Here is a 12,580-nt window from a genome sequence, read left to right on the forward strand (position 1 = left end):
ATTTCTAAAATGCTTGAGAGGGTTGTATTATAAATCAATGTAAACGTCATCTACGGTAGCGAGGGTCTGTTTTGAAACAGAAGCCGCCCTCTCAAGTGAAGAAAAAAGAGTATTTTTTTAACTGATAGAAAGTACAAAGTCTTTTTTTATTTGCTTGGGCAGGTACTGTTTCCAAACAGACTCTCGATACCGCAGGTGAGTGTCAGAATGATTTATAATACAATCATCTTAAGTATTTGAGTATTTCACAAATTATCAATCGATGTAAAATTGGTCATATAAACGGGTCGCTGGCTTCCGGAGTATAAAAGATGATATCGATTTGATTTCAATTAGCAAGTGATTGTGCATTTTTTATTGTGAAGTATTGAGCCTTCAGCTAATTCTGAACATAGAGTCGGAAGTATAAGTCGTGCTCCGCGTTTTTAGCTATGCAACGACCTTTCTGAAGTTGGAGAAGCTTACGAATTAGGCAAACGGATTCAAAGATAAATAGAAAAGGAAAAATCGGAATTGTAAATCGTTTGAAAAAGTCCGAGTAAACATCTGACATCTTTCTTTTGTAGTTTGAAGATTCGCTCAAATTAAGTCACACCACAGGTACCCCAGAAAGGAAGGGCATATCATTTCAAGGAATTGCCCACAACAAGCCTTAATGGTTTCTCTGACAGCAATATTATCATAATTTATTAATTTTGATTATCTTTTATATTTAATATTCCTTATATGAAAATATTTTTTTTATTATACAGGGTGTCCCACGACGAGTTAAAACTATCTTTATATGGCAAAATACGCATAGATCCAGCTAAAATATTTTCAAAGATAGTCAACTGTAACTTTGTTATTCTGAATAAAACACCTTATATATTAATACATTTTTGAAATCCACGTAAAATTTAAGTAAACATCTGTCTGAAATTTTCTTCCAAAAATGCATACTTTTCGAGTTATTGATTTTTTTGTAAAAACTTTGACCATTGCAGACCCTTATAAATTATTTTTTTGCGAGGTTACCCTTGAAGATATGAGAATGGTTTCTGTTCGGTTGCTTTTAGCAAAGTCAGAAATATTTGAATCTATGTTGAAAAATTTGTCATTTTATACAGAGTATGTACAAAAAGTGTTCAAATTTTAACTTCATAAATATCAAATTTCTATTTTTTCAAATAGAACCACCTGGTTTTGTCTATTTAAAAGCATTCAGGAGTTAAAAATAAGTCAACTTCATATATATTTCTGGAGCCGTTGGTGATATTCATACTGAACACACTGTATACACAACCACTACACCAACACTCATAATTACACTGTTTGACGCGCGTCTTCACAAACTGAACGTAAACTGTCTTCAGTTGTGTATATCGGTGTAGTGGTGGTTTGAACAGTGTATTCAGTAAGTGTCACATCAACACAAGCGTTCATTCCTATTTTATAGTTTTTACTACAATTTTCAATGAATTTATCGAATATTTCAGAAATGGCTATAGTAGGGCTTGAAGGGCGGGATGAAGAGTCAAACGCAACGTCCGTATCAAAATGTTGTATCTCTTTTCCAACATAACTACCCTGTATAAAGGTCTGCCAATGGAACGAGTTGCAAACAGGGATTTTAGAGATTTTCTGGACGACTTTTAAATGCATGAAACTGCAAGAATACAGACTTATACATACAGACATACAGACCCTGTGTATCTTTAAAAATCGTACACTATGACCGCGGAGGTCGATGAATTTGAAAACTTACGTACTTTCTACTTCGACTGGAAACACACTGAAACTCTTCTAGAACCTCAAGCCCAACAGTGAAACATTGCGAGCTGTACTGGAGCAAAAAGAAATCAACCGTGCCTAATAGATCGGTGTTAAGGGTTAATACGAGGGTTACTACTTAAGTTAAAGACAAATGAAAAAAAAAATTTCATAATTTTTTTTTCATATTTACCTTTCTATGATGGTCCTTTCTTCTACTAGATATTTGAATCCGTGTATGGATGTGTGATTACAGTACTCTTTGATATATCCTTTAACAGACTTGATTTTTTTCCGTTTTTTATCTTTACGACTTTTTTCCATTATATAAATTTCTAAAATAAATTGAACCGTGAAAATAATTATGTTGAAATTTGTATTTATATACATGATAATATGAAATTCAATCTTGCATTAAAAACGAAGTCAGCTTGAAATAAATAAATTTCCCTCAAATTATTACCTCGATATATGGTCCCAAAAGTACCTAGTTCCACAAAAAAATACAAAAATTTTTGAAAAAAAAATTATTTATCTATCAACGTAATCTCCTTTTAGCTCTATACACTTTTACCAGCGATGTTCAATAAATTCGATACCCTTTATATGTACAATAAGAATTGTCAGGTTCCTAAAAAGTCATTAACTGCCTGGGAACAAAAAATAATCCAAGGGAGCTAAATTTGGCAAATAGGGTGCATGGGATAGCAATTCAAACTTTCTTTTATTAATTTTGGACATTGCAATAACGGGTACGTCAGCTGGTAGATTGTCTTAATGAAACAATAATTGTACAAAAGGCTCTAAATAATTATATGTATGACATTTAAATACACATCGATATAAAATAATATAAGTAATTTGATACGTTAATGAAAGTGTCTATGTGTCTAAATCAATTAACTATAATTTGGGTTCCCATTAGGATCGTGTACCATAAATCTTAACGAATACAATAATTTTTAAGTTAGGTAGCCAACACTTTGTATCACCCAACCTTCTTACCCAAATGATGCAATTTTTTCTTGATTTCTTCGTTAAAACGTTGCAATAAGTTCGCATAATACTCGCCGTTGAAAGTTTCTCCTTTTTCAAGATAATCAATGAAAATTATCCCATGCGCATCCCAAAAAACCGCCGCCACATCCTTGACTACAGATGGAACTGTCTTTTCCTTCTTTGGTCCTGGTCCTCCCTCTTCAGTTCATTTTTTTATTGTTCTTTTAAGTCGGGTGTGAAATGCTGGACCCATATTTCATCCATGGTTACGAAACAGCTTTATTTCTATGAAACATCGCCAAACAATCGATGTAAACATCTTTACGATGCTGTTTTTGTTCCATTGCGAGTAAATGCGGCACCCATCTTGTGTACAGCTTTCTCATATTCAAATTTCTAGTTAATATGCGATGTACCTCATTTTTTGAAATGCCTACTATGTCTGCTAGCTCGCGTATCCAGTACCGCTTTGTGGATATTCTTCAACATTTCTGTGATGCTGGTCGACCTCAGGCCAGGTACTTCTGGGACCACCCTCGTAGCATTGCACTCATCTGAAACTTATAACTGTAGGCATTTCTGGAGATCTTCTTTTGGGTATATCAAAACATTTTCTTTTCACTCGTACATAATTAGTTTGCGTAATACACAATAAATAAAAACCGTGTTTTTCCCATCATCAGATTTACTTACATAACTAAAGTTTTTTCAAATTCATTTTACTATTTGTTTTATATATATTTTGGAGCCCAATAATTGAGTATGGCTCCTCATGATTCTCATTCTATATGTAGTTTCCCTGATGATGGGAAGGATACTTCCGGAAACCTTAGAATTACAGTTTAATAAAAAGCTTTCATTTTTGAATTTGTTGCATTCCTCAATACTTTCATTCTTGTTTTAACTAGGCAGCAAAGACTACACGTCTAGATATATTTATTTACTTTTGCAATAAATCTAGAGCGTTGTAGAAACTTCTGCTCCAATTAATCCACTTAAAAAGGAAAAGACCATAAACAACGACTATTACCTAGCTTTTCTTGAAGAGTTTGAAAGACGACATTACGGAAAAATGATCAAATTTATGTCAAAATTGCTTGCAACCACCGTATTCTTCAATTCTAACCCTCGGCAACTTTTTTCTGTTCCCAGACCTAAAGAGGATGCCCGCTGGATATAAATTTTGCGTCGATGGTGATTATCGTCGAAAAATGAAGTCTAATTTGAGGTTAAGGACAAATCGTATCGGAAAATTGTATATCGTTGTATCACCAAAAGATTTTTTCCTATGCTAGCCTACTTTTCAGTCTATCTATTACAAAGGAAGTTCTAAAAGTTGAGGGATTGTATCTATTATAAGATTGAAAATCTTCTGAAAGTTTAGTGATTTTTCATATATGAATTAGAATTTTTAATTATCAAAATGTGTACAATTAAGTCTAGAGTGTCTTCAATGAAGAATTTATGAATATATTTTTCAAAATTGTTAAGCTACAAGTGAAATACTGAGTACTGGAAATATCTTGCACTTACATTTTATTTTTAACATAATAAATTCACACTCACCAACCTCAAATATAAATCTAACACTGAAATAGATATTTACTTGAAAAAATACGATCTTAGAACGAAAATAGTACATTTGCGTCTATCGATAAATGCTCGGATTTTAAATTTTCATATGAATAACTATGGTTAAAAGATCTGTTCTTCACGGTTCTTTGACAAAAACGAAAATAAGACACAAAGAGTTCGTTATTAAATGCTAAATCGTGCAAAGCGTTGGAGTATGATGATTCAAGATACCACTAAATAAAAACTTGAGATAATGCGTTATAATCGACATTAATTGTTGTTAGTACTGTCGGGTTTTTCGAAAGTAAATTGTTTCCTTTCCTTAATATTGATGAATAAAAATGTTTTGCTTGAATATATCACTAATAATGAACTTCTACAGGTATATTGTCATTAATTCATGTGATTGCTACTGAAAAACTTAAATTTCGAAAACCTTGCTTACTTTGGGTACCTATAATTTATGGAGAACAACACAAAAAACAGCGGATTGACCATTTGAAAGATAATAGAGAAAAATAGGCATTTTTTTAATTGATTTCTAACCAAGACACCAAACAATCAATGCACATGTTTACAGTTAGATCATTGAGAATACTCGACCTGTCACTACGAACTTGGTAAACGAACTCCTACAAGAATTTGGCTAAGACGTGTTAGATCATCCTCTGTACATCCCAGAACTCGCTCCTAGAGACTTTTATCTCTTCTTATAGCTGAAATATTCTTCGGTCACTACCATGGAGGTATACTCTAGCCTCATTTGAGGAAAGAACAAAACTCCATTGATCCAACATCCAATTCAGATGATCCAGTGCAAAATGCAGTTGTGCTTGCTGTTGAGCTGGATTAAAGTTTTGGTCCAATCGCAGGTGCTCTAGGGCTCAGGTGATTTTCCTGCAGTCTTCGTTTCACTGTCCATTAACTGATAGTCAATGTAGGAATTTGCTATCCATTCAAGTAATTATCAAAAAATATGGACTTACTAAATTATTACCCACTATTCGTGCCCACATGTTAACACGAAATCGATGTTGACTCTCTTGAATTGCACCGTAAGAATTTCCATCCACGGATAAATATAAATTATGGGAAACCAAATTCATCACTGAACAAAACTTTTCCAACAGATGTATTATAAACTCGTTGTTTATTTAAAAATCACCGAGCGTAAGACAGTCTAACTAGGTAATCCTGGTAAACACAGTGAACGAAATTAATGATAGAATCAACTTCCATAAGACAGAATCTTGAAACGATCTTCTAAGTTCAATGAAGTGGACTCCGGAAGTAAGTAGATGTTCAAGAAGCCTACATCGGACATTTATTGTAGTTTTTATTTGATAAGTTGTTATTTAGTACCTCCTATAAGTATTTTCAATAAATAATTACAATTAATGATATTTTTTTTATGGCGAACGTTTACTTGGCATTTACAACAATAAAAATATCTACATGTCTCCTAAATCATAAATGTTATTGAGATCAGCAATCAGTATCTTTTTGTTGAAAAGTTACTTATTTTTAATTAATGAGCATGAGCAGCCCCTGGCTTTCAGATAGTAGTGTAGAACACATTACAATCACATTCGTAAAAATTTAGAAAATATACTTTAATAATAAGTTCTGATTTCGCAGTACCATGTAGACACTAGGTATATAAAATTGCTGGAAACATATCTTTACGTAATTCATTTATGAAATAATATTGAAAAATAGTAACAGTAAATTTTACTTGTATCTCAAAACATTTCAATTAATAATATCCTATTCATGATTATCTAGATCAGGCATGTCAAAGATACGGACCGCGGGACGTTTCCGGCACCTGGGGCGTATCAATAAGGCCCGCGATCGCAATGTCTCACAGAAAGAAGAATCATGTTTTTTAGAGCTTTTAGACTTCAGTCGATTCCCCTACGAACATTTTAAATATTCGTAGTCTGAAGTCTACGGAGGTTTATAAGTAATTTCAAGAGCAGCGCGTTAGACTAGAACCTTCCTTAACCCTATAAAACGAGTGCGTTGTCGCGACGTGAGTAAGTTGAGTCGAGTAATCGAAACGATACGGGTGTAGAAGGATTTTCATAGTATTGCGAAGTAGTTATTGTGAAGATATTGTGCATTTGTTTATGTCGACGCGTGCGATATCCATAATTGTTGTGTCGAGTTCCATAATTATTACGATTTTGGTATAATGTCATAAAAGCGTAAAGTTGAAAGTGAGTGCATAGTTTTTGGTGTAAATGGGAAATAGTATATTTTTTCATAGAATTGAAAGGTAAACCACTGTATTTAATTCGTAATCGAACAGTTGCTGTTTGTAAGGAGTTTAATTTTAAGATACACTATGATACGAATCATTTGTCAAAATTCGATTGTTACAATGAAAAAATAAGAATCGACACATTGTCATCTTTAAAATCTAAACTTCAATGTCAACAATCGATGTTTACTAAAGCTAATACAGAGAGGGAAGATGCCCTGAAATCAAGTTTAATTATTGCATTGGAAATAATAAAAAGATCAGAACCTTTTACTGGTGGTGATTTTATTAAAGACTCTAAGTTGACAGTAGGCGATGTTTCATTTCCATGTCAAAAGTCAATAATTCAAAATATTTCGCTTTCAAGAAACACTGTTGCTTCCAAAATAAACGATTTATCTCAAAATTTGGTTCTTCAACTGAAGGAGAAAATTAAAGAATTTACAAACTTTTCGCTGGCTGATGACGACAGCACTGATACTGTTGATACAGCTCAGTTTGTTGTTTTTATACGAGGCATTAACAGTAAATTTGAAATAACTGAAGAAGTATTAAAGTGCGTTCCATTGACATATACTACAACAGGAAACTTTTATAGGGACAACCTGTACAAACTGTAGATAGTAACAACTAATTTTTCAAAAAAAAGATACTATTGCTGATCTCGATAACATTTTTGATTTAGAAGACATGTAGATTTTTTATTGTTGTAAATGCCAAGTAAACGTTCGCCATAAAGAAACATTCTGAAAAAAATTATCATAAATTGTAATTATTTATTGAAAATATTAAGTATTAAATAACAACTTATCAAATAAAAACTACAATAAATGTCCGATGTAGGCTTCTTGAACATCTACTTACTTCCGGAGTCCACTTCATTGAACTTAGAAGATCGTTTCAAGATTCTGTCTTATGGAAGTTGGTTCGATCATTAATTTCGTTCACTGTGTTTACCAGGATTATTCAGCTAGGCTGTCCTAAGCTCATTGGTTTCTAGATAAATAACGAGTTTATAATACACTTGTTGGAAAAGTTTTATTTACTGATAAATTTGGTTTCCCATAATTCATATTTATGGGTGGATGAAAATTCTCACGGTTCAATTCAAACATGTGGGCACGAATAGTGGGTAATAATTTAGTAGGTCCATATTTTTTGATAATAACTTGAATGGTTAGCAAATTCCTACATTGACTATCAGTTAATGGACAGTAAAATGATGACTGCAGAAAAATAACCTGATCCCTAAAACACCTGCGATTGGTCCAAAACTTAATCCAGCTCAACAGCAAGCACGCCTGCATTTTGCACTGGATCATCTGAATTGGATGTTGGATCAATGGAGATCTGTTCTTCCCTCAGATGAGGCCAGAGTATACCTCGATGGTAGTAACCGAAGAACCGATAAAATTTTGTATTTTCAACAATGAGGTGGAATGTTTTTTCAACTCGCTATCATCGTTGAAATCTCAGCTCCAAGAAAATAGTTCAGGTATAAGAAGAGATAAAAGTCTCTAGGAGCGAGTTCTGGGATGTACGAAGGATGATCTAACACATCTCAGACAAGCTCTTGTTTACCAAGTTCGTAGTGACAAGTCAAGTATTCTCAATGATCTAACAGTAAACATGTGCATTGATTGTTTGGTGTTGTGGTTAGAAATCAATTAGAAAAATGCCTTTTTTCTCGTAAAAACGAACATTATCTTTCGAATGGTCAATCCGCTGTTTTTTGTGTTGTTCCCCATAAATTATAGGTATTCAAAGTAAGCAAGGTTTTCGAAATTTAAGTTTTTCAGTAGCAATCACATGAATTATTGACAATATATCTGTAGTTCATTTTTAGAGTATTATTAATGAAAAACATTTTCTCCAACGCTTTGTACGATTTAGCATTTAATAACGAACCCTTTGTGTCTTATTTTCGTTTTTGTCAAAGAAGCATGAAGAACAGATCTTTCAACCATAGTTATTCATATCAACAAGATTTGATGGTGCCTTTTTGGTAAATATGAATAAACACTTCACTAATCTGAATATAAAGTTACAGGATAAAAATCTGATTGTCACTCAAATGTTTTCATATATTCAAGTCTTTGAAACAAAGTTGAGGCTGTGGGAAAATCAAGTAAAAAATCATTTCCCTCATTTAAAACACAGTGAACCAAGAAAAATTTCTTCTACACTTCTTCAGTTCATTTTTTCTATTTTCAATCTGGCCCACCTACGAATTCAAAATTTAAAATATGGCACTCTGCAAAATAGATTTTGACACCTCATATCTACATTATTGATTTTCAATAAAATCTTGTGTTCATATTCGGAAAAAAAACCAAAATTAATAGTTATCAATATCGTTACTCACCATTGAAGTTACAGAAAGAACTAAGAACTGTTCGTTATTAAAATTAGGAATCATATGAAAACTCAATTATAGTAATTGGGAAACCATCTTATCTAAACTACAAACACACCCAGATAATGTTAATTTCAAATTAAGAGAAGTGCATTATGCAAGGTGCATAAATATTATATAGAAACGTATATTTGTGGTAAAGAGACTACTTGGAAGTTCTGAACTGAACCCATCAAGAAGATGAAAATAATAAAAGTAATAGAATAAAAATAAGGAGAAACAGAGAAAATTTTACATTTATATAATATCAAATAACAATTTAACTTTTAAATCTGAAGGTAGATGATTGAATAATTTTCTGGCATTAAAGACAATGGAATTTTTTACCAGATCAGAGGATTAGAGCAACGAGTAGTAAGTTATTGAAGCAGTACGAGTATCGAGCTGTTCAGACACAGATGTCATGGCAAAGCAAGCAGGGGATCGTATTACGACCGCTGTAGGATGAAACTGAAGTTTTTGAAAAGAATCTGCCCTAAAACTGAACCCTGAGGTACATCACGTCTAACTGGTACATTATTCTAAAGTGTACCATCAGTTGTTTTCTACATTCAAGGTAAGACACAAACCATTTTAGAGAAACACCTCGGATGCTAGTTTAACAATCGAAGGCCTTAGCGAAATCATAAAAAAACCGAGGTACATATTTCGTTCAGAACAGAAAGCATAGAGTCTGACGCGCGTTTCGATCACCAAATAATCGTCTTCAGAGATTGAAGGTTTAGGTTGAGGTTCGGTCTTTGAAGAGGATAACTTGGTTAATGAATCGCGTGTTATACAGTGTAATTGTGTAAAGGTACGGTAAGCAGTGTGTTCAATATAACAGAAGATATAATAACAAAAAATATAGAAAGGCTATTGGTTAATCTGGTACGATGATGAGAAATTTGATAATAGAAATGATTACAACAGCGTTTACTAACTAATACAAGCGATGAAAACGAAATTAAATCAAATTTAAGCAGAAAGTAAGAATTTATTGAGCTCAAAAGAAGAAGACAGAGAATTTTAAAACAAAAAAATCATTTCATCGAGAAGTAATAAAGATATTGAATAGTTTCCGTTATTTGTTCACTTTTTAGTTGCAGTACCGGTTAATTTGTTTATTATTGTCTAAATGTAGATTATTTCTTTGATGTTTATGATTGTAGCTTAGTCCGAGTACTAGGGAGCCTCCAGAAACCACAACCACTGAAGATAAACGTATTGTATTGATTTGTAAACTGATCGATTTTTCGTGTACCCAGATATAGCAGTTCAGATAAAATTAAGAGGTTGTAGTGGGATCAAGAACATAAAAACTGGACGCTTGAAAAGTGAAAGAATTTTTATGGCAATAGGAAAAATGTATCTGATTTTGTTATATTTTGGTGGAAAGGCGAGTGAAGACCTGGTAATAATTGGAGGAATTTTGGAGAAAGAAGACTATAAAAAAAATTTCGGATGTCACAGTCGTCCGACCTCGACTGAGTTGTTGTGGGACAACAATTCACATCTTTGGGATATAATGTAAAACAAATGTAACCAAATAGACGAAGAGTTTTTCTCGAAAATGTTACAGAGAATGCCAAAATTGTGCACAGAAATAATAAAAGAATCGGTTTTTTTTTTCAATTTTCAGGTTTTGTAGTCTAAACATCAGAATACATCGATTTTTTTTAAAAGGGTCATTTTATCACGAATGGATATAGGTCAAATCAGCATTAATATTTGGTTTATTTTGTCGATAGCATTTGACTACATGAAAACTGTTTCTAATCCTAAAATTCCCGTTCAGGAGTTATGCTACATGAATTGTCAGTGGTCAGTTGTCAGTTGTCAGTTGTTAGTTGTCAGTGGTCAATTGTCAGTTGTCAGTTGTCCAAATATATAACAACTGTTACTATAATTTGATTATTACTTTATTTATATATTATCAATATATTCGTGTTCTTTGAAATATAAATATCGAAATCGATTGTATTGTTTTTATTTATTGTATATCACTCAAATAAAAAACCTACAAAAGAAAATTAACAAACGGAATGATTCGCTGAAGAAACACGGAATGAAGATCAACGTGAAAAAATCGAATGTGATGGCTATTACATAAACTGAACATATGTATAAATAAGTGGGAGATAAAACAAGTAAATGATTAACAATATCTAGAGGTTGTAATTGAAAATACTGATAGGCTGGAATTAGAAATTCATACACGAATTGACAAAACCATTAAATATAATTATGCAATGAATAACAAATTTATCAACAGAAAGGAAATATCTAGGACAACGAAAATAAAAGTGTACCATTCCAGCCATTTTCGTGTATGGAAAAAATTTTATTCAAAGCCAAAAGTCAAAAAAATGAGTTATTCGCAATTTTCAGCGAAACGGTAAGTTTTCTCATGAAAATACTTCAGACAAAAATTGTAGATCATAATATTATCTACAAAAAACGTAAAATACTTCTTCCCTACAAGCCTTCGTTTCTGAGATATAATGATTCAAAAAGTTGTAAAAGTTGTCGTACTTAGTGGTTTCGCCATTTTTAGCAGTAAACTTTTCTTACAACATTGAAATGAACCGAGACTTGTGAGTATTTGTAAGAAATTTCTGTTGACTGGCTGAAACTGTCATAACTTCATCAAATAAATTATCAATTGACGAAGATGCTACTAAAGTTCTGCAGCTTCGATATATCTATTGCAATCGTTATAGTCATTAAATACGACAGTAAATCTGAAACATTACAACTTTTTGAATCGTTATATCTCAGAAAAGAAGGATTTTAGGGGAAAAGTATTTACAAGTTTTTTGTAGATAATTTTATGATCTACAATTTTTGTCTGAGGTATTTTCATGATAAAACCGTTTTCATGATAATCCCGAAAAACTCATTTTTTTGACCTTTGACCTTGAATAAAAATTTTTTCATACACGGAAATTATGAACAACATTCAAATTTTATTTTCAATTGTATTCCAAACATTTTTACTGATAGCTTCACTCTTATTTTTTGGTCTAATTTGACCAGACGGGTCAAAGGGATAACCAGAAAAGATCGTATTAGAAATCAGAGCTGAGCTGAACTGAAAGTAGAACCTGTATTGGATTTTATAAAAAAAAGCAACTGAGCTGGTGGGGACACTTACCCAGAATTATGAATACCAAACAAGTTAAACACGTACAGCAGGCAAGACCAGAGAACAAAAGAAAAAGAGATCAAAAATTACCTGGGACAAAACAAAAATCCTAAAAGAGAGAAATCTGACGTGAAATGATTCAAAAGAAAAAGCAAAAAACTCGTATATACGATACTATATAGTAGAAGAGATTTTGTTTATTATGTATTCATCGTCTGAGAAATAATAATTTTTTCAAAGTTTCTTTATGTCAAAATTTCACTTTATTGGTCACCAAATTTGAAAAAAAATTTAGAGGCGTCCTTGATTTATGGTAAATTTTCAATTTAAAATTTTGAACACCCTATATTTCAGCAACTAGATCCCGTAAGGGCTCGTATTCCTATAACAAAATGAATAATTTATTGAGATCTCTCAGTGGTAGAGCGTTATCGATCGAATATAG

General features: G+C 32.3%; 1 protein-coding gene across 4 annotated transcripts in view; it reads right to left on the reverse strand.

The window, feature by feature from the left end:
- Positions 1 to 12,580, reverse strand: part of LOC130448084 (pickpocket protein 28-like) — a 45,785-nt gene that overhangs the window by 21,774 nt on the left and 11,431 nt on the right. For 2 of the 4 annotated variants that reach the window (XM_056785277.1, XM_056785276.1), the window contains exon 2: positions 1,946 to 2,087. In XM_056785277.1, the coding sequence (XP_056641255.1) occupies positions 1,946 to 2,076 (131 nt within the window). In that variant the 5' untranslated portion in view covers positions 2,077 to 2,087. Of the gene's footprint in view, positions 1 to 1,945; positions 2,088 to 3,167; positions 3,290 to 4,284; positions 4,329 to 12,580 lie in introns of those variants that run through there. The other 2 variants (XM_056785278.1, XM_056785274.1) reach the window with 2 other exon arrangements.

The sequence above is a fragment of the Diorhabda sublineata genome, chromosome 8 (genome assembly GCF_026230105.1).
Source record: "Diorhabda sublineata isolate icDioSubl1.1 chromosome 8, icDioSubl1.1, whole genome shotgun sequence".
NCBI lineage: Eukaryota > Metazoa > Arthropoda > Insecta > Coleoptera > Chrysomelidae > Diorhabda > Diorhabda sublineata.